The 23,993-nt window shown below is 35.5% G+C and overlaps 1 protein-coding gene and 1 long non-coding RNA gene across 32 annotated transcripts in view; one reads left to right on the top strand and one right to left on the bottom strand.

The window, feature by feature from the left end:
- The window catches only part of cfap299 (cilia and flagella associated protein 299), a 101,416-nt gene extending 80,907 nt beyond the window's left edge, over positions 1-20,509 (bottom strand). For all 4 annotated transcript variants that reach the window (XR_015490301.1, XR_015490302.1, NM_001115124.2 and 1 more), the window contains exons 1-2: positions 20,379-20,509; positions 18,152-18,276 (exon numbers count right to left, since the gene is read on the bottom strand). Coding sequence is in view for 2 of the 4 variants with exons in the window: in NM_001115124.2 (NP_001108596.2) it covers positions 18,152-18,276; positions 20,379-20,486 (233 nt within the window). In the remaining 2 variants the exon portion in view is untranslated. The remainder of the gene's footprint in view (positions 1-18,151; positions 18,277-20,378) is intronic.
- LOC147844083 (uncharacterized) overlaps positions 1-23,993 on the top strand; it is a 209,768-nt gene that overhangs the window by 94,334 nt on the left and 91,441 nt on the right. For 7 of the 28 annotated variants that reach the window (XR_015491480.1, XR_015491464.1, XR_015491455.1 and 4 more), the window contains exons 1-2: positions 20,499-20,621; positions 23,790-23,825. The exons of 7 other annotated variants lie outside the window; for them this stretch is intronic. This is a non-coding gene — a long non-coding RNA (uncharacterized LOC147844083). Of the gene's footprint in view, positions 1-14,712; positions 14,988-20,493; positions 20,627-23,789; positions 23,837-23,993 lie in introns of those variants that run through there. 14 more of the 28 variants (XR_015491485.1, XR_015491470.1, XR_015491473.1 and 11 more) reach the window with 8 other exon arrangements.

Here is a 23,993-nt window from a genome sequence, read left to right as displayed (position 1 = left end):
TGCCAAGGATCAAACAAGACAAAACAAAAATCTTTTTCAGGACCTTGGTCTATTCCAGTCTTTAACACAGAATATTTTGTAAGGTGTTTACTGACGGGGTCTTGCTCCTCCAGATCAGTTCTCTTACAAATTGGGAGGTCCCTTGATCATTTCCAACGTGTTTGATATTTTATAATATTAAATCGATCAAATGCATGCAAAGTTTTTAAGCCAGACGAAACATTCTGGTTAAAGGATCCTTTAAAAGCACTGATAGTGATGTGCATAATCAGAATGTAGTCAATAGTGCTGGTAAATTGATTGTTATTAAAATCGCAAACATTATTGAGCAAGCTGTAATGCATATCATGTGTCATGTTTTTCACAGTGGATGCATTTCCAGCCAAAGCCCAGTACTGGGAAACACTCATTCACCCTCACATTCACACATGCACTCATACACTACTGCCAATTTAGTTCATTCAATTTATCTATAGTGCATGTCTTTGGACTGTCAAGGAAACTGGACCACCTGGAAGAAACCAGGAAGAACATGCAAACTTCACACAAAATTGCCAACTGCCCCAGCCAGGACTCAAACCAGCAACCTTCTCACTGTGAGGTGAAAGTGCTAACCACTGAGCCACCATGCCACCCAAATACTGTGTTACATTTAGTAAAAAAACAAGTATTCATACAAGTATTTTCAAGAATCGACGAGTATGAACAAACTGAGGCGAAACAAAGTTACAAATACTATGTTCCACAAATATCATCGCATGGTTTATTTATGGTTTCTCCACAATTAAAAAAAACCTACAAAGTTGCAGGTGTGATTTCAGTTGACAGTAGGCAGAGCTGACAGCGACAGCAGCATAAGTCATCTGTATTAAAGTTATTCCACCACTGAGATCATTTTTGAATTATTATATTAACATTGAAACCTTACATAGTGCTGCTTTAATTTTGTAAAACTGCTTGCTTTAAAGCAATCTCCTGTTTATAGTGTCATATTATTTTACAAACATTCATATTGCTTTCAGAAATTGCTTTCTTATTTGCTGTTTTCTTACCACTGTCATTTTAGTTAAATGCTTTTGCAGGGCTCTACAATGCAACTGCATTGCATTTGTGAATAAAAATACTGAATGTAAAAAAAAAACTGTCAGACTAGTGTGATTCACCAAATTAGTGCTTGTGAATCATTATATGAATACAAATTAATTAAAAAAACTCCAGGAACCAAATGAACTTATGTTATGTTGCAGCATAATGCACTGTGGTTACTGTGATGTATTGCATCGTAAAAAAAAAATATTCGGTTTAATATTCGCTGGTCATTTACTTAAGATTCCAGTTTTTTAGAAAGCTGTATGAAATGCCTAATGGTCAGTCTGAATAGTTTTTTTTTTTCCCCAATAAATGGATTTGTGTTTAATTTAGACAACATACAGAGATAGAGATGTCCTGCCCCACTGCTTTGCCATATATATATATATATATATATATATATATATATATATATATGCATAACTATAGATGTGTTAAAATAATGAGAATATATATATATATATATATATATATATATATATATATATATATATATATATATATATATATATATATATATATATATATAAATATATTCTCATTATTTTAACACATCTACAGTTATGCAGTGGCTCAGGCTTACACCTCTTTCTTGACACATAGAAATAGCAATGCGTGTGGCATGACATCATTTTGTTGCAGGGATGCTGGTTAAATGCTGGCAAAGTAGAACAGGGAATCAGCTTGACGCGGAAAGCATGAGTATGTATGTTGTTATGTATGTAAGTTGAGGTCCTAATTGTTTTTATATAGGATTTTTATATATTCACTTCACTGAAGTGCTCTGTTTGCCAACAGAGTTGTTGAATGTTAAAATAAGGTGAATTAATTAAAAATAAGGAACATCCTGGTTCCGTTTCTTAGGTGTTCTTTATTCTTTTTTTATGTATTGTAAAAGTATTGGACCAGGATTCGGTATCAGTTACTCAAAATCATATGACTTAGACTCGAGGGTAAAAAAAACCTGGTCGGTACATACCTGTACAGAAATACCCTTTGTTTTTCTTATTCTAAAGACTTTTAGTTCATTCCCATTGTCCTACTGTTGATATTTAACCAATGATGTATATATATATTTATTGTGCAATTATTTCAGACGGATATTGGTGTAATTTAACTTTTCCAGTGGGGTAATGAGTAGGAATATGGTCAAACTACATGCTACAACAACTGTGTTTAGGACTATACAGAATAAATAAAAATAATACAATAAGTAAATACCATTTAACAACATCTATCGGCACAGATAACTGATTTAATGGTTAAAAATTAATGGAAGTGAGTTCCAGTGGCTCCTATATGAAATAAAATAAAATAAGGTCAATAAACAGTGAATGAAAAAACCCCAGCTGTGAGTATATTTGGGCCTTCATTTTGTTTTCAGCATAATGCAGAAGAGTCATTTCTCATCGGTTCCCATCTCCTTCCTCCACTAATTTGAGAGTCTTTTTGGAAAATCCTCTACACATTAACGCAGGTCCTGTTCAATGTCTCTGCACTGACAAAGCTATTAACATGTGTTTAACATAATACCTCCAGGTCACTGCAGAATCCATCATATACATCCGGCATTTGTGAGGAGGCCAAACTACAAAGCACATGATTGTCTAGTATCTTTATGGCGGAGGGCTACAGTATATAATGTGAAAAACACTTCCACCTCTGCACTGGAAGTCCCATCATGATCCATGAAACATCACAGGCCTTAGAGCCCTAGGTAAAAGAAGGCAAGGGGAAAAGGTGAACTCATACTTACCTCCGCAAAGTCACTAACCACTGTAACAGCTCATAATAAAAGTGTTTTTCAAAGAAGACCAGAGCCTGCTGGGACCTCTCAACTAAAATGCTATTTACATGACAAACAGTACACAGACAGGAAATAGCTAAAAGATAACAAAACAATGGTCTCATTAAGAGCTAAAACTAAGCCCAGCAGACAAAAGCTTTATTGGATATTCCACTGTTGTTGATTATACGTAAATGCCTGGTGCGACTGTAGCTGTGGCTAATCGGATAATTCACTGCTGATATCAATATTAATCAGATGCAAAAAAGACGAAATCATCGAAATCATGTGTCTCTATTTAAGGTTTGACCACACAGTCGTAACATGTGGTGGTGAGAATAATCACAAGAGTATAAACATTAGTGATTGCATGACCAAAACCGGGGTTTGGTCATTTGGCAATCACATCTGCAGTAATTCAAGAGGTAATTCAGAGCAATGCTACAATCAGATGCTATGTGATAAGCAACAAGCAAAAAAGGATCTTGTCCAAAGTTTTTGTATGTGTGTGTGTGTGTGTGTGTGTGTGTGTGTATGTGTGTCTAATGCAAAAAAAAAAATAAAAAAAATAAACTAAATATGTGGTTTTTAATCACAGTCATACAAAAATTAAGGTTTCACCAATCTTAACCCTGGTGGAAGACTGTATTTAAAGAGTAAACTGTTATAAATGTTCGGGTGTATGGCTTGATTAACAGTTGGGTTTTGAAAATCTCGAAAAGAAGCTCAGGCCTAAATTGGGTTTTCCTTTTCTTATTAAGAAGGGCAAGAAAAAGGATTATCCAAAGATGTTTCCTTTCAGTGATAGGTTGAGATGTATCAATACAATTTGTGATGAATGCATGTTCACATACTCATCATTGTACTTTGTATAAAATGGTTGGATGGTTTTCCCTGCACCAAAAAAGAAAAATGCATATGCTTCTATTCACCGCTAGGGCATTATTGGGTAAATTGCCATTTTATATTTGTAACCTTTTTATCATATTATACTTGTAGCTGTAGTACACATAATTCGTACAAATTACATTTAACTGTTCCTAATGTGTGTACATAGTTTGGAAAAACAGTTTTCCTCCTTTTGAATGAAATGAAATGCAAATGAAAAGTGTTATCATGATAGAAGCAATTCGTCAGTGCCAGTGTTGTAGTGGTTAGTGCGTCAACACATGCAACCGGTGTTTACGGCGACTCAAGTTCGATTCCGCCTCAAGGCCCTATGCCGATTCTTCCTCTCCCACTGCTCCCCCTGCTTTCCTGTCAATTCTCTTTACAGTCCTATCTAATAAAGGTGAAAACCCCGAAAAAAATATAATAATAATAATAAAAACAAAAATTATAGAAACAATTCCATTTTTAAATATTTTTAAAAATCTTTTAAAGTCTTACCAGGAAGAATCATGTGAATATTTTATGTAAATTTTAATTTGTGACATTTATGTGTGTCTAATTTTGTGTCTGAAACTTTTTGTGCTGTCATTTTGGTCAGGACCCTCTGGTTGAAGAGATGCATATCTCAATGGGAAATTCCTGTTAAAGTAAAGAATAAGTAAATAAATAAAATCCAGATGCAACTGCATCAGGCAACACTACATTGTATTGGTTTCTTTGTTAATAGCATTGCCTTCCCATACAGAATATACTGATGCTTAAGCACATTATATTTTAATTAGGATATTAACAAATCTCTCTGGTAGTACAAGGGAAGTCATGCACATTTTTTTCACATGAAATTGGTAGTCTATTACAATTACAGTACATTTGATTTAAAAAAAAAACTACAATATATAAGTTTTTAATGCTAGTTTTTGTTTGCAACATTTCAGTTTTATTTTTGCGTTGAAATGTGGAGAACTAAAATTACGTTTTTTTTTTATTACTTCAATGAAATGTTGTTGGAAATTTTAGAATGTTGACTTTTTATCTGCTGCTCCCACTAAAGTTACATTTTAGGTCCTTTGTATTAAAGGGCTTCTATTTTACCCCTTTTCTAAATGTGAGATAAGTCTTTGGTGTCTCGAGAATGTTTCTGTAAAGTAGAGGTCTGCATTCCCATAGTTGTACTGTGGGAGTCGCAGGACCCTACTAGATTTCTTGCAGCGCGGAATATATAACAATATGGCTTTCCAGAGTACCGACTTTACTTTGGAACACTCATATCTATGATTTCCTCATTCTTATTGAGCACTGGTACAGCCAGACTGTTACACATGCTGAACACATGATCAGTGCTTTTTGCACTTGCTTTTATTTGCAGTTTGTGTGTGCATCATCTGCATAATGATCTTCATTTTTATCTGTTATCGCTCTCTTTTGGTAGTACCCAATTTAAATGTAAGATTTTGGAAACCAGACCTAAATTTAGCGGGAAAGCTCAGGTCTGGTAGAAAATTATACTAAAGTGAACAGGTGAACAAAAACTGAATATACAGTGGGAGTGGTCAGGTGCAGAATAAAACCTTCCATGAGCGAAACTATACAAACAGTCCTATGTAAAGTTTCAGCTCAAAATACCCATTGGATTTATTATACCCTGCTGAATATGTGAATTTTGAGGTCCGAGGACACTGTAGCTGTTTTTGTTGCCTGTGCCTTTAAAAGCAAATGAGCTGGTTCTCCCAGTCCTCTGTTCTCACATGTGTGTCTGCTTCTTTTGCTGTGTCATGCCAGATAAACAAGCAGCCATTGACAGACACGAAGGAAGCAGATCTGAGAATTATCACAGTAAGAGTGGTCCGATTGGTTAGTTGATGTATTTGTTGTGGAGTTAATTCAAGCCTTTCTTCAACGATGAGTAACACACAATGTTGTTACAGAGTTCGTAGCAGTAGCAGTGCGCTATGGCTGCAAATCGGCACTGGATGGAGGCGTGCGCTGTTTTTCTGAAATTATAAATATTTAAAATATTTACTGTTATAAATTAGGTATAATGTTTTAACTGCGCAGTTGAAATCGAAACAACTACATTATCACCTAAAAAAACTTCAAAAGTACATTGTTGTCCAACAGCTGCAATATTTGTCAGACTGAAGTGAGTTTATTGATCTGCTGTTACTCTATGTGTGCAAAGTAATACAGAAGGGTAAGGAGGCTTTACAAGTGCTGTTATTGCAGTATTTCACAGAGCTATCAGCCAATTAGATTCGAGAACCAGACAGAACTGTTGTATATAAGGCCGTACTCACACTAGGTACAGTTGCCTCGAACCGGGCCAAAGCACGCTTGTCCCCCCTCCCGACGGCCCGCGCTCACACCATATCGGGCCTCGGCACGCTTACGTCATCGCTGCTGCGCTGTTCAGAAGCGCTCTCTATGGCAAGCCTTTTTAGCATTTAAATCTTTGTTCTGACTCCATAAATATATTTAGAGATATCTCTAATTATATTTTGACTAGTCATAATTATAATTCGACTAGTCAGAATAACAATTAGAGATAACTGCAATTGCAATTGTACTAGTACGAAATCAGATTGGAGATATCTGCAAATATATTATGACTAGTCATATTCCTCCATTGACTTCCATTGAAAAATATTTGCAGATATCTCTGAGTTTTGACTAGTCACAATTGTAATTAGAGATATCTCTAACTGAGTTTTTACTAGTCATACATTTGGAGATGTCTTTAATTCGTAATATTTAGAGATATTTACAAATATATTTGAAGATATCTCTAATTAATTTACTAATAGTCGAATTACAGTTGTAGATATCCTGAATTGGATTTTTGACGAGTCAAAACTCAGTTAGAGATATCTGCAAATATTTTTCAATGGAAGTCAATGGAGGAATATGACTAGTCACAATATATTTGCAGATATCTCCAATCTGATTTCGTACTAGTACAATTGTAATTGCAGATATCTCTAATTGTCATTCTAACAAGTTGAATTATAATAATGACTTGTCAAAATATATAATTATATCTCTAAATATAATTATGGATAGTCAGAACAAGGTTTAAATGTTAAAACGGCTTGCCATACGCTCTCACTCAGCAGCACGGTGCAGATTTCTCTAGTTATATCCTTTCAGTCGTTTGATATGCAGTGACATGCAGTCAAATATTTCGCCAAACAGTCCTTAGGGATGCGGGGACACGCAGTCAGATATTTTACCGAACAGATCCGCCACTTTTGGCGCTCATAAACAATCAAAGCTCTCGTGCTGCAGGAATGAGGAGGTCTGCTGAAGGCGCGCAGCTGGCGTGCTGTGAGGAGTTTGCGTCTTTAATAAACTACGGCAGTTTGCGATCACTGAACAGCAAGAATGATTAATAAATCCATATCAAACAGTCCCTTAAAAGTCACGTCTCGCTTTTGGTTTCGGGCTTTGGCGCGTTTCGCGCTCACACACAAGCGTACCGCGCCAAAGCCCAAGTGTACCGCGCTCAGGCACACCTCTTCCAACCGGGCCAGGGCCGGCCAAGTGAACCGTGCTTGAGCCCGATTCAGCGCACTCACACTTCTCAAACGATCCGGGAAACGGGCCTGGGCACGGTACGGATGGCATAGTGTGAGTAGGCCCTAAGTTAACATACACTACTGTATGGATATCCGTTATGCTAATGTACAAAATAAACCTGATTTAATGCTAACAAACCGGTACTGAAGCATCTTCTTTAATTGTTGTACTGAACAAAAAATGTGGCTGTGGTGATTCCAGCAGTTATGAATTTACATAGTGATATTTCTGTCTTTTATTTTTTACAAACATGCAATTTTAAAAACGTTTTAAACTTGTGAAACCTATTGCTGAGGTGCAGCTGATCACGGAGAATTGGAACAAATCATTTAATCCCAGTTTCTGTGCAAGTCCTGCCTTGTGGATATGATACTCATTTAATAAGCAAAATTGTCAATCAATTCAATTTAATGTCAATTAATGTGGAAAACCACACTCTTATGTCACGTTGCGGTAGGGCTCAAAATTGCAGTGATTTGGATCTTAATTTATTGTCAGGAAATTTCTCCAAAAAACGTGTTTATTTCACTCCAATATGACTGTGGACACCTATACCTTCTGTTGATTTTGCATCATAGCGCCTTTTGAAAATATTTCAGTATATACTGTATGTGCCAATCTATGTTGTGGAATTTCAAGATCACCAATAACCATCTAGACACTTTAAATAAAAAGAAATCCTAAAATAGATTGACTGTGATTAGTTTCACTCAAACAACATACATAGCACATACTGTACAAATAATTGCCTGTTTTAAGAATAAGCATGTGAAAAGTAAAGTGGCAAGTCAGTGAAATAGAACATTGATTCCAGATTGAATAAATCCATTGCAAAGCTCTCAAAAGGAAATTGAAATAAGATACTGTTATTCCTGACAAATCCCATTTCTTTTCATTGCTAACATGCTGAGCGACGAAGCAGATTTTAATTCTGGTGAGCAGGAATATTTGCTCAGTTGATTAAATACAACCCAAAAGTGTAAAAGAGAACAAAAACTTATTCTTGTCAGGAAACCTTTTATTTCTACCTATAATCATGACTGTAGATTCATTGTATCATTAATGGTTATTTGTGACTTTAAGCCTTTAATCATTTGACGGATTAAAATCTTTAAAGTACATGGAGGTTTGCTAGTTATCAACAGGACTGATGTTGGTAAAAAAAAAAATCTATCATGAAAGTGGAAAAATATACTTTTATTGTTTTTTGAGACAGGAAAATTTGTAAATTACTTCAGAAAACCAGCAAGATCTGACAATGCATTATCCAGAGGATGATAATATGTAGAACAGCCATAAATGAGGTTGATATCGTGATGTTGTTCCTTTAGAGTGGGTATGCGCATTAACTTGGGGAACGTGAAAATATGCAGATTTTGTTTGACTCTGACGTTTAGAAACGAAACTAATAAGACAGTTGTTTAATTTTAATAATGATTGCAAATATGTAATGTAATCGTAAGCTTGGCAAACGGTTTTGGAGAATTCAATGTTTTCCCATTCAGACAGAATGCCCAAGCATACTGCTCGAGCGGCATTTCAAAGATGGCCACCGAGTAAAATGACTTGCCTTTTAAAATAAAAAGTTTAATAATTTATATTTGTAATGTGAAGTGGGATGCTGAAAAGTAAGTGCAGATCCAAATGCATGCAGGGTTTATTATCCGGAGAATGATCAGACAAGCAACAATCAACACAAGAGCAAGCAGAAGTATAAGGGCAGTCCAGAGTCGCGGACAATACACAGGCAAGTGGTTAAAAGGCAGACACCATACAACATAATAAATTAAACAAACAAACAAGGCAAGGCAAGGGTCAAAACAGGCAAGAAAACCTTGTCTTAATGTTCACAAAAGCAGTATAACAAGACTCCCTTGTGTGTGTGTTTCTGTGCTGCCTTTAAAGTCCATGTAATCAGTTTTGAACAGCTTTAGCTGAGTGTTAGCAATCAGTGGGAAACTGGAACAGGTGTGAGTGTGTTGTGCATGACAGGATTTGTAGTCCATATGGTGACGGATTTGTAGTCCCGAGTGAAAGTGAGTTATTCCCTGCGATCTACAAGACTGGATTGCTGGTGATCCTGACAAAACTGTTGTCCAGCCTCAGTGATATAGTAGGACACATTTCACACATTTCACATTTTTGTCCAACATTAAAAAATAAGATTCACTACATTTAGTTTGTCACCTAAAACTTACCAACAACCAAAAGTGCCTCAATCACTCATCTCCTCATTGTCACTTATGCATAAAGCATAAATGTGTTTTTGCAATAGGGAAATTATTCTTAGTAATAGTTTACTAGCCTACAACAGGGAAGGAAGCAAAAAAAGATCAGTTTGCAGATTTTGAGTATGTTTACTAGTCATTTTTAAGTCACTTTGGAGAAAATCATCTGCTAAATAGAGAAAAAGATGTAATTGTAAATCTAAATTAAAAACATGTAAATGGGTCAAAACAGAGGCAGAGATTCTTCAATCAAACAAACAAGCAAAGATCTGCTGCAAGGAGATGCTGGTGTTAAACTCTGCTGGGCAAAACTCTGTAAGAATATGACCACAAAAGGAGTTTTGCTTGAGCATTCTGTTCTTTTTGTAAAATGTTTATAGCATATCTGTCAACATTAGGATGTGAATATAAGGGATATGCCCACCATCATAATAAGGCATACCCCTTTTAAAAAATCCCCAAATTACTAAATATGTTCATTTGGAGCAGTTCCATTGTAAATTAACAGTTAAATGGTCAGTAATATGTTTTATTTTTATTATTTACAAAAGAAAAAAATAAATAGTATACATTAGCAGCAAATATATTAGCAAACAGCTATAATAGCTAATAAAATAAATATTATGAAGAAATAAAATCAAGCTATCAAATCTCATTAGCTGTTTTTTTCACGGCATAACTTACACATTCTGATTAAAGAGCAACGAATGAATATAATTTATTTATATTTTTTTCGTTTGATTAACTTTAAATAACAGGTATCACTTTAAAAATGCACACTTCTAACATTTTAGCTTTTTAATGCTCATTTAGGACGAAATTAGAAGAAAAAAATCACCAAGATCGACATCTTTAGATATTATTATTATTATTAATTATGTTTATATGTCTGTTCAAACACGCAGCCAAAACCCAGACTTTCACTCAACTTCAAATCACGTGTACAGAATCCATTTGGGAAATAGCGTATGTTTATCACTATGTAGCTCGTCAGCTGCCAGTCACACGTATGACTGTTTTGAGGATTGCGTATGAAGAGGAGTCAGCATGTGTAAGGAAAAGGAACAGGAATCCTGCCGTTTTTATATTTACTTCAAAGTGTTTTCATGCTTTGTTTTCAAAGTGAAAGCACAGAACAGACTCACACTTAAGAGCAAGGGCGGCCCCTGGTGGTTCGGCGGTATGGGTAAAATACCTTTATTTATACCTTTACGGTATAATAGCGGGATAGAACAGTAAAATACGGGAGAATCCCGGGAAAAACGGGAGGGTTGACAGGTATGATATAGTTCCTTAAATGCATACTGTCCTTTATAGTAACATCCAGGTAAACTAGCGCCCAGATTTATTGTAACAAATTAGCTTTATCAGATTACTTTCCACTTCTCCTATAACTGTCATTGAACATCTTTTAGGTTTTGACAAATATTTAGTATTTTACATCAAAGCATAAATTTTGATGGTGGTTTGTAGACACAATTGTTCAGTTCAACATCTTGAATAGAGAGTAGAAAATAGAATAGTGATCTGCTTGACAGTTCCTCGGTATTAGATATCACGGCCACAAGCTACTCTTCTCTTCCAAACAGAAGAAAAGAAATACTACTCCAAAACGTTAGTACCATGGGAAAACATAGACTGGACATCCCCACCATTAATGACATCAATGCAAACTTCCCATTATCTTTAAAGTTAATTATGTTAATATTATGTAAATCTATATAATCACTACTGTAAACTACTGTATTAAAGAGATGACCTTATCCTTCATTCTTTCTCATATGTTTTTTAACGTTTATGAGCTTCTTTCTTTTGTTGAACACAAAAGAAGATATTTTTATATTTTGGCATGTAGCCTTTTAATGTTAACTTCATTTGATCTGTATGCATTCACAGGCATCTCTCCTAGCCTACAGGAGTCTGTCTGTTAGCCATGTGTTATAACCAATAAATGTCTTTGTACTCTTTCATTCTAAAGTTGTACGAATAAGTGTAATTGTTAACTTGTTTGTACAATATCACATCTATTTAGGTATCCATTGTCACTATAGCTTTCATGCTGATTTTTTACTACTACTGTACCTTGTGAATTGATGCCACTAAGGCACAGCTGTCACCTGCGGATAAAGTAATTTTGGTAACACTTTACTATTAGGTTGTATCAGTTAATGTTAGTTTATGTATTTACTAACATGAACAAACAATGCACAATAGATTTATTACAGTATTTTTGCTAACATTAGTTAATTTAAAAAAATGTTGATGTTTGATGAAAATGTTTGTTTGTTAATTTTAACTTACAGTGCATTAATTATTGCAACTCAGGCTCATTCTAAAACCGTACCGCAATATACATTTCTGGAGTGCGCCAAATACGTCCAAGGAGCTACGTTTTTTCAGATGTCAAATTTTTCTCGCAAGTGTCATTTACGCCTTCTGTTCTAGTGTAAACCCACCAGAGGCGTTGTCGACTGATTTACTGAATGACTGAATGACTGACTGACTGACCGATCGACTGACCCACCCTCCTCCTTACCTAAACCCAACCAATGATGTTTTTAAAAGTACAGATTGACTCGCCCACCCACTTTCCTTAACCCAACCGACCATTTTATAAAGCAATCCAAAAAAAGAAAAGCCCTCGCGTGATTTTTTTTTTATACCATGTTTTCACCGTTATTTACTTGTTTATTTTATTTTTTTAGCCTTTGTTTTTGACTTGCCTCCTTTCTGAAACTGCTGAACTCTGTCCCCATGGTCAACTCCTCTCTGCATTTCAAGTCCGCTGACATACATGTTGAGCTAATTGGACAAACTGGTAACAAAGGGAAAGCAGTCCACACAGAGGTAAGCGGCCAGCAGTTAAGCGTGAAAAGGAATGGTTTTATACCGCCCTGTAGCATTCATTTTAAAAATGAAATGCAGCCATACATACTTCTGGCTACTTAATTCGTGATCTCCAGAAATGTATATAGGGCTACGCTTTCAGAATGAGCCTATGTTGAATTAATGTTATCAATCACAACTTTGCTCTTTAATAATGCTTAAGTAAATGTTGAACAATAATTAATAAATGTTGTACAAGTGTTGTGAGTGAATGAAACCTTATGTGCATTTACAACAAGTCAAATCCTGCAGTGTGTGTACAGTATGCCCATTTTATTCTGATTACTTTCACATCACATGCATTGCATGAAAACCCCTGTAAAAAGTGAAGTATACTTTCGGCTTTATTGTTTATGGATTTTGTCAGTAGGCAGTTGAGTAGTGGTCATTTATGGCGGTCCGAATGTCTTCACTTTTAAAGCAATGTGACTGAATGCATTTTCAACTGCCTCTGAACTTTTCAGACCCCGTTCATTTTATTCTATTTAGTTCTGTTCACCTGTGACGAAATTAAAAATTTGCAGGTGCAAAGAGGTTTCTGTTTTTGGGTGGGTTCAGTAAGGGCACAATACACTTGAGTTTAACTCAATTGCTTTATAGCTTTGATTCATCCAAAACTTAATACTCTGTTATCATTTACTCACCATTCACTTTTTCCAATTACTTATGAAAGCAAAACAAGATATATTTGAAGAAAGCTGGAAAACCGGAGCGTTGACTTCCATACTATTTGTTTTTCTTACAATGGAAGTCAGTTGTTACAGGTATTCAGCCTTCTTTTCTATTCTGTTCTTAGTGTTCAAAAGAATATAGAAACCACTTAATTAATATTAATTATTAATCAATTAATATTGAGAAAGCACTTGAGGGTGAGTAAATACATTTAAAAAACTATGCCTTTAATTGCCTATCTTTTCCCCTTGTACAGTGCATGAACACAGCATGACAAAGCTGAAAAAGAGTCAAAATTAGGACCAAAATTTCACTGTGTATGCCTGGCATAACATATGCACCTTTCCGATTAGCTTCATTTAGCACCTTGTATGCTGGGTCGTTGTGGGACAACCAGCACAGGCCAAGCTATCCTCCTGATCATGGCCTGAAAAACAGGCCTGAAGGTCTTATTTCAGCCTATGTGAGCAAGGGATTAACACCGCGGTGCATATGTACAGTCTGTGTTCGCAGCAGGGTTTTACTTGGCTAGTGAGCGATGGCTCCAACCATCAATTTCGAAAGGGGTGAATTTGTGGAGAGTGGCATTTTTTCGACGGAGTCAAACAATGGACAAAGAGCATGGCTGTGGTTGTGCTGGGGGTTTTGAAGGAGTGGGAGGGGGAGGGGGGGTTCAAACTCGAGTCTCCGGAGCCTGTCATGAGCACGCGAGGTCAGGACATCTGCTGACATTTACTGCTGGGTCTGAGCCAGGCTGCAGGTTTCAGGGCTCCTGCCAGGGCCTCATATCAGGCCTGCGTAAAACCACCAGGCTCTCTCGCCTCTCTGAAACTCACACCAGAATGCTCGGAACCTGCATGACCTTACGCTTTTTGATCCAGGCCTAGTGGTGCAGCATTTATGAGGACGTTGTGAATTGTAAACTTGCTGAGAGGGCATGAGCCGGTTTTCGACATGACCTCGCTTCTAAACACCAGTTAAGGAGAAATTTTTTTTTTCAGCGCTATCCGTACGCTCAGACCCGAGCCAAACTCCTGATCGCTCCCATTCCCTCTGTATGGACCTGATTTATTAGAGGGAAAAAAGTAATGCTTTCACTCATCTGCCTAATTCACATTCATCTCGGAAAAAGTCACAGATGCAGAGCGAAAGAAAGGACGGCGATGAAGGAGTCTAGTTTTAATCGCATAAAGAAAGCTTTACGTTTACTGTTGTCCATTATTTCAGCGCAGTCATAAGTCATTGTGGAACCTTTTCTCCACAATAGCCATCTTTCAGTCAACCATCTCTTTCATTCAAGCTTTTCCCATTGCGTCAAGTATTGAGTTTCTCAGGGCGAAATCCCTTCATTTGTTCAATTGTGATTTGTTGGCAGGATACCACAATGCCTATCTGTCAAACGAAGCATGTTATGTACTAGCCTATAACAGGGCAACAAAAGGGCAACATCTGATTAGCATTCATAGCACAGTCTCCCTCGTCCCTTTGGTATTTTATTACCACAGGTGCAGAGGCATTCATTGATCAGATGCACGCTACAGGCAAAGCAAGTCTTAATTGAAAACATCTCTATTTATACACCTGCAGGCACTAAAGGTCTCGGTGAGCAAAAGGAGGCCTGAAAAGGCAGAGAGAAAGGGAGGAAGGAAAGCAGAGAGAAAGCAAACTGTGGAAGGCGGAAAATAAAAAGGAGCTGCTAAAGGAAAGAGATTAAGTGTTTGTTTTGCTGAGTTGATGGTAAAAGTGATCCAATCAATGATTTTAAATGTAATAAAAGTCACTCATCTACTTTTATGTGTTGTTGTACTGGATCTTAAATTCATATGTGTGGGGACAATAAAATATATGTATTTTTCAGTGAATACTTGAATTTTGTCAAATGTTTCTGATTCATAAAATTTGTTAATCAAAGAATTGCAAAAAAAGTATTACTTTTAAAATAAAATAAAATAAATAAATAATAATAATAATAAATAAAAATATGAAGCAGCACTGTTTGAACTGTTTTCACAAATGAGAATACAAATTTTTTTTTTTTTAATTATATCAACCAATTTGAAAGGGCAATTTAGTTTTTATTTGTATAAATTTCTAGAATTAACAGTTGTTACTGTTGACGAACCAAATACTTACATTCTGCTGAGAACATCTAGATGAATATAGATACATGCTATACAAGTTGACTTTTGTTCATTTTAGCTATTATTTGGTGATGTTTTCTAATGCTAATCCCTATTAATAGCTTATTATTTAAATTCTTCCTTCTCTTTCCAATATCATGTGACCAAAACAACTCTTGATTTTTTTTTGTAAAGTGACTTCAGCTTTTATCTGTATAAACAAACAACAATGTGGAAAGTAATGACAGCATATTGCTCAATTTCATGTGACCCAACAAGTGACATCCTTCAACACAGCCTTCAAATATGTAAAAAAAATCTATTCGGTTATGTTCAAGTATTGTATAACATTGATTAAAAATTTTAACAGTCCAGACTTACAGAAATTCAGAATTTAAGTGAACATAGTAAGTTAAAACATCTAATAATTCAGAGAATTCCGAGGCAGAAACAAGCTTCCATAAAAACCACTTACAAATCCAAACGTAACTACGTTTTATTAGTTTAGTGGTGAATTCGTTTTCGAGTTCAGCCATATGAAAATATACAATGTTAAAGGAGGCATGGCACCCAACCCCATCTCTAAACCCAATTGTCATTGGGGGATAAGCAATTTGTACTAAATTAAACGAATGAGTACGAATTAACGATTAAATCAAAAAGATACAAATTGCTGTGTGATCGTGTTGATTAATCTGTGCCCCGCACTAATACTGTAAACTTAAAATTCCTATAGAGTGTGAGCTTTTAGACATATATTGCCATTTAGATTTATTCTTGTTTTAAGAATTTCGCCTTTCTAACTGTGAGTCTTTTTTCTCCTCGCAATTGTGACTCTTTCTCAATTTCAACCTCTTTTACAATCATACATAACAGAGCTAAACTTGCGTATTAACCATAGGATACACACAACAATATGGTAACCTATAAACAGCACTGAAGTGATCGAGTCCTCGTGTGGATGAGATGGTTATTTGTGAAAACAACATTTGAAGGAATAGTTCTTTCAAAAATGAAATTTAAGATGATATTTTTGAAAAATGTTGGAAACCTGTAACCATAACCATCAGAAAAAACAAATACTATGGAAGTAGTATTTTTCAAAATTTCTTCTTTTGTGTTCAACAGAACAAAAAATTATTTTAACTTGTTTAGAACAAGTCAAGGGAGAGTAAATGATAAATTACAATTTTTTGGGTAAACTATCCGTTCAAATCATTTATTCATTCATTCATTCATTTTCTTTCCAGCTTAGTCCCTTTATTAATGTGGGGTTGCCACAGCGGAATGAACCGGCAACTTATCCAGCATATTTTTTACGCAGCGGATGCCCTTCCAGCCGCAACCCATCCCTGAGAAACATCCATACACACCCATTCACACTCATACACTACAGACAATTTAGCTTACCCAATTCACCTGTACTACATGTCTTTGGACTGTGGGGGAAACCGGAGCACCTGGAGGAAACCACATGAACACAGGGAGAACATGCAAACTCCGCACAGAAATGCCAACTGACCCAGCCGAGACTCAAACCAGCAACCTTCTGGCCGTGAAGCGACAGCACTACCTACTGCGCCACTGCGTCATCCCGTTTAAATAATGTTAAATTACTTAGCGAACCATAACAGTCAACATCTGCACCCAAACAAAGACGCTGCAACTTAAATGTAAACATTAATACACATAAACAGCCAACGCTGTAAATAATGCTGCGTTCCACACAACTGATTTGTGTTGGAGCAACATAAAAGAATTAAGTTATCTTGTTTATTATTACAAATGCAAATAGATTGAGCATAAAACAATCAAGTTGTACCCAAAAAACTTAACAATTGTAGTTTCAGCTTATTTAAAATAAGTAGTTTGAACAATACTTTTTTGTAAAATAAGAACAATTGAGCCTAAATTAATCTGTTAAACTTCTGAGGCCTGAATCCAAACCTTAACTGGCTATAGCCTATATAAAATTGAATGTCTAAGTAAAAAAGCAAACACGCTATAGGAGTCCTTTCAAAGAGTTCATTGGCTTGAAGCAAACACAATAGCATCTGAGAGTGCTTTACTCTACAAAAGGCTGTGTTAAATTATATGCCTAAAGAGTTATTTTCTTATTTGACTGCAATTTGATCTGTAATAGACGTTTCTGTCCTTTTTGCCATGTTATTTTGCTTGAACTGAGAGCCAGAACGTCTTTCTGCGCTTGATTTTCACAAGCACTGAACGCCACAAAGACACGTCTGCAGGTGGTTAAGCAGGGGAGCTGCCACAAGAAAACACAAATATAGTTCTCCAAAAATGTTTCCTGAAGCCTCACCACACCAACTATGCAATCCCTGTCCAAGTCAGCGACCAAGTTTACAGCATCCCAAAACTCCCACAAACACACATTAACACCACTTTTGCCTCTCTTACAGTGAAGGGACGAAAGATCTGCATTTAAGATACACTTGAGCTGTCAGGTGCGTCTATAAAAAGCATTCGCGTCAGCAGAAAGTCCATGCTGCTTTCAGCCAAGATCTATCTAGAAAGAGGCTGTTGTGTCCTTGGAGTTTTAGATCCTATAATCCAACATAAGTTACCATCTTAACGTCATTTGATGTCTTTGATATTTACAATGAGTCTGTGTCAATAATATATTCATTCTCCAAAGTCAATGGACCTCATTCATCCAACAGGAGCAGAATGAATTGTTCGTAAAACCCTTCGCACGTAGATTGTGACATTAAATTGAATGTGACGATGTACGTCAGAGTGGTTTAACAAACGATATACACAGAAATTCACTCTGCTCACGTTTCACGAAGGAAGCCTGACACGTTAACTGGAAAATACATGTTCTCAAGGTCACATACTGGTTTGAAATCTGTCCCCTTTTCATGGTCACTACACAAAAACCTTACTTCTGTTGGCTTCCTGAAGCAAGCCTGGAGGCCTCGGCAGCTGCTTTTCTTGTCTCAAATTCCTCCCTCTCCAAACTGCTATCCTTGAGGCCCAGCTCCACCAGCTGGCGGGCCAGTTCCTGATCCTGGAGGAGCAATAACACAGATCTGCTGAGCTAGAGGTGGCTGTACAATATGAAAAAAAAAAAATCATGGCATTCGACAATCTACCCTGGCATGGCATTTTTAAACAAACAGGCTAGTGTATGTACAACACATTTGTGCTAGTTTTGAGCTCAAGTGCTATTTATATCAATCCAATTTTAGTATACATGCTATTTATATGACAAAAGGACATGACTTGAGCTGTGCTGACAGTTTCGTGGCTGCCAGAATCAAGGATTTTTTGCCACATGTCACTGCAGCCTAGTTAAACCTGGATTGTATCATTTCCATATGATTTAGCGAGATGCCTTATGCCCACAAAAGGAGGAGCTGCTAACATGTGGTTATAGGGCATTGGGTTTGCAGTGAGGTGCTGTTTAAGAAAAACCTGGAAAGACCCATTTGCGAAGGGTTAAATCCACTGTTAAAACTAACGGATTCATAAAAACACTAAAAGTCAAACAGTAAAAAAGAAAAAATGCCAAATGAAAACAAAAAGTGTTTTTCCTCTGTAAAGCTGTTAAATCTGACACCATTAACGGTAAAGTCTATAGGATACGCGGCCAGCCGGAAGTTTTTTATGATACTGTATAACAATAATTCATATTTTTACAGTACTGTGACGGGGTAGACGTTAAAACATCCAATTTATTGGGTAATTCAATTAATTAATTCAATTATTTTCTTTTCGGCTTAGTCCCTGTATTAATCAGGGGCCGCCAAAGCAGAATGAACCGGCAACTTATTTAGCATATGTTTTACGCAGCAGATGCACCTCCAGCCACAACCCAACACTGGGAAACACCCACAAACTCTTGCATGCACACACGTACACTATGGCCAATTTAGTTTATTCAATTCACCTATTGCGCATGTCTTTGGACTGTAAGGGGAAACCGGAGCACCTGGAGGAAACCCATGCAAACACGGGGAGAACATACAATCTCCACACAGAAATGCCAAATGACCCAGCCGGGGCTTGAACCAGCGACCTTCTTGCTGTGAGGCGATTGTGCACTGCGCCCCGTGCTGCCCCTGAGTAATTTATTAGATAACATAAATAATAATACTCTGTATAACTGCTGTTTTTACATTACTGTGAAAGTTGGGGTTGGGGTTGGGGTGGTGGTAGACTTTAATAAAATATGCAAAGAAATAAAATACAATTAATGGGAAATTTTATAAATAATTTAAATATGTTTTATTAACTTCCGGCTGCAACCATATCTGATCTAGCAACAACCACCATTAACATCACCAAAGAATCCAAACTTAATTTACAATGTAAAACAACAGTTAAAAAATCATTTTTGATTTGTAAACATGGACTTTATGACCACAAGGCATAATTTATTTGATAAAATACAATAAAAACAGGAACATTGTTCAATATGGCACTGTAAAATAACTCTTTTTCTACTTAAATATACTTTCACATTTCATTTTTTTCCTGTGATGAAGTTAAACGTTTAATGTTTAATCATACAATTGTTGTAAAATGTTTGCAAAAAAGTATTAACTACTTTTAAATACTTTCAGAGACATGAATTTTTTCAAATATTTTATAATAAAATAAAAAATGGTCTAAAAGAGATAGACATCATAAAGCCCTATTGTTGTTTTGTTTTAAATTGCCCTAATTAATGATAATGGATACATTTATTAGATCAACTAATTTTATACATTATAACGGTTTTTTATCTGACGGACAAACTGTGCCTTTTCATGCACACAGAAATATTGGGTATCTCTTGACTCAATCAGACGTAGTTAAATGGCAAAAAGAAATGTGAGTTTAATTTCGACTTAAGTTATCATGTCGCCCTCTAGCGTTAAACTGCAATACAGTCTACTTGTGATACAACGTTACACACCACCAAACTATTTCAATTCACTCATTAAAATGCTGAACTACAAAACAAAAAACAAACAAATAAATAAATACAAATATAAAACGCACACTGTTTGCGAGTTTCACAATGATGAAAGAAATCCGGGCAATTTAAAATAATTATGTGATGTGCATTCGGATATTATTTGCGCTCAGTTAACTTAGCGTACAATATGAATTGTAATACGTCACCTCAAGGTAAAACAGATCCACAGGTTTAATCTGGGAATCTAAAAAGTCCTCATAGGTGCGAAACTCATCCATTTTTTCACCCGAAAAGACGCCTTTGCCGTTATCCATCCTGTTTACGTTGAGTTGTTCCCATGGTAACAGACAGTGCTGCGTTTTCTTCCTGTTGCAAACCAATCATAAACCATGTCCGCCCAAAACAAACTGTCGCGGGAAACATGATGAGACGTTGAACAACATCTCGATGTACAGCAAGTATATTTGCTTGATTGTTTGTCTGCCATCAGTGCTGGTCCATGTTAACTTTATTTCAACGAACAATAGCCTATATCAGCTAGGATGAGATTAGCTGAAAAATTCACTGCTATACATCCAAATACTGTTATAATAAGTACAATTATATAAATGAAATAAATCCAAGTGACAGCTGATTGAATGTATATCATGTCCTGTTGTTTGACATAGTTTTGATCTTCAGGAGGCTACTAAAAAAAACAAGGGAACTAGTAAAAACTTACCTAATGATTTCTTGTGGTCTCTGATTTCTTCCATGGCTAAATTCAGCTGTGGAAAAAACTAAAATAAATAAAAGACCACTTGACAGTTATTGTCAGTTATCTGTACGTATTTACAGTAAAATGTTGTGTTTTATTTTATAAACTATTGATAATGTGTTTTTATTGTCATTTAGAGACCATTTTATGCCACTCATTATATAATGCCAGAAGAATGACAATTCAATTGCATCATGATGCAAGTATGGTTTTCCAAAGAACAAACAATATTTTCTTTTTAAGAACATTTTATTTAATTATAGTCATTTTAACAATTTAATAAGTTGGCATTGGAATCAGAATGTGAAATTGTATGTCCTAAACAAATTAAAAGAAAATTGAACAAAAAAATTCAAGGTAAATAGAACTAGAAAAAAATAACAGATCTCAGATAAAAATGTACTATAGTAAATTATAGTAAATTCTATAGTTTTTTTAATCATACTGACACTGACACCTCCAAAAGAGATTGAGGTTGCGCAATCAACTTAAATGTTGCTGATTTAGTTTTTTTTTTTTTTTTTTGTCTGGCCTATATTGCATCAACAAAAATTATTGTTGTCATGGCCATGTGTTGATAATCAATATATTGATAATTGCGACAGGCCTATTAATGTGCATTATCAAAATTGTAAAAGTTTCACATAGGAATATTTTCACAGAGAATAAATTTGCAAAAAAATAAAATAAAATAAAGGCGTGTAACTATAAAATAATAAATATTTCGTTGTATTACCTAATTTGTTAAAAATTGTATTCATTCATTTATTTATTTCCTCACAATGACCTTTTAGATTTTTTTATTCAAACTTAAAAGCATTGTAATAAAGTCATTGTTATGTTGTTACTTATCGTGCGTCAGTGTGATGACATGTGAGACTGTATGATTAATTCATTATTAACAGCAAACGTCAGCATTAATATTTGAAGAGTTCCTTTACATAATCTGTTTTATGTGTGTTTTGTTTTGTTTTGTTGTGTGTGTGTGTGTGTGTGTGTGTGTGTGTGTGTGTGTGTGTGTGTGTGTGTGTGTGTGTGTGTGTGTGTGTGTGTGTGTGTGTGTGTGTGAGTGAGTGAGTGTGTGTGTGAGTGAGTGAGTGAGTGAGTGAGTGAGAGAGCGAGAAAGAGATAGTGGGTCTATTTTTGTTTGTGTCTATTTATATTTTGTGTGTACTATATGTATGTTTGTGAAAGCCTTCTCTTTTGTCTTTCAATAGTATTTAAAGGGCATTGATTTCTACAATGAAATCTGTTGTTACATCAGAATGAACCTACCTAAAGATCCAATATGTTAATTTAAGGAATGGTTAACCCAAAAATGAAAAATCATTTACTCTCCCTCAAATAGTTACAAAGCTTTGTGGGTTTCTTTTCTTTTTTGAAAAGAAAAGAAGACATGAATAATGTTGGAAATTTGAAATCCCATTGTAGTCCCAATGTCTACCAGTTTCCAACATTCCTCAAAATGTTTTATTCTGTTTTCAACACAATAAAGAAACTCAAACAGGTTTGGAACAAGTGGAGAGAGAATAAAGGATGACAGAACTTTACTTTTTGGGTGAACTGTCCATTTAACATAATTTGACACATTGGCATGTTTGGTAAGGTTTTAAATAAAACGTAGACACGTGAACTTTTTAAAACTTTAACTTTTTTTATTATGGTAGGGTTGTTGTACATTACTGGATCTTTACATGGATTTTGACATTAATGAATATCAGGGGAGTGAATTTGCCGATCAGCTTGATTTATTTTGCTAATCTATAATTGGTTGTGGTTCAAAATCATTTCTTGACAATCAGGACTGTGTAGTTTTTTGAAAAGTCAGGCCAAAATGTACATGGAGAAAAGTAATTCATCCTTAACCACTAGGTGTCAGACCTCTTTAAACTTTTATGAAGCAGTTCTCAGTGTGGAACGTTCTGGGCATTTAAAGGGACAGTTCACCCAGACTGAAAATTCTGTCATCATTTACTCACCCTACACTTGTCGGAAACATGTTTGAGGGTCTGGTCGTACATTATATTAGATTACCTTTACTAATATGTACGTAAACTGAAATTAATCATTTGTTACAATAGACTTATTGTGTAAAACATGGGATGCTCTGATCAGGATTTTTGCAGTCAATACTGAGTACCTATTTCTTGTCATGGTGACTGGCTGATACAGAGTACTAAATTCTGATGCATCAAGCTTTATATAACTTTGCCATTGCATAAATCACTTAAGTGGAGATCTTTTCTTACCTAAGAGAATAAATTTAAGGATTTTGCATTGAACAGTTAAGGAAAATCACTTAAACATGTCTTGTTTAATCATTTAGTATGGACATGTTATGGTCAGAATGAAGCAGCTTTATTGAAAATAATAGATTAAACAGATTTTTAAAAAATTGGTAAGAAAAATTACTATTTGGGAACATTGCAAATGAAGGAAAAATTCAACATCTCTCAATAAAGAAAATGCTTTGAGTGCATATTTGATTCCTAATCATTTAAAATGCACACCTATAAGCACTGCTGATGTATAACCTAGGGCGCATGTGTGTCTTCCTCTGCTTGTAAACTCACCAACAAACTTGTGATCAGTTCATGAGATCAGTTAGGTTAGCAAGTACTAATCGCATCATTAATTCCAATTTTCAGCCAATACTGATTTCCAGCCCATCGATTGGAGCATCCCTAGTAAATACACTATTTTTACATTGTACTTATGATTGATTTAATACCCGCACATCATTACAACTGTAATTAATTTATCTAATTACATTGTTGACCTTGCCTTACTTCTTAACTCACCCATAAACCTACCAATACCATCAAACTTGTCCCTAACCCTACCCATATCTCACCTCTAGAGCACCAGAAGTGTTCTGCAATACATTATGAACACAGTAAGTACAGTGTATTTATTGTTTGATGGAAGTACATAGTAGAAAAGGCCATCTAATATAAAATGGGACAAAATGTCTTGCTGTTGAACACAAAATAAGTTATTTTTAAAAATACTGAAAACTTCTGACTTCTATTTGTTTTTCCTATTATAGAAATCATTCCGGTTT

This window comes from Danio rerio, chromosome 5, assembly GCF_052040795.2.
Source record: "Danio rerio strain M-AB ecotype USA chromosome 5, GRCz13ab, whole genome shotgun sequence".
NCBI classification, from domain to species: Eukaryota; Metazoa; Chordata; class Actinopteri; order Cypriniformes; family Danionidae; genus Danio; species Danio rerio.
Note: the sequence above shows the minus strand (reverse complement) of the source record. Positions and strands in the feature narration are given on the sequence as shown.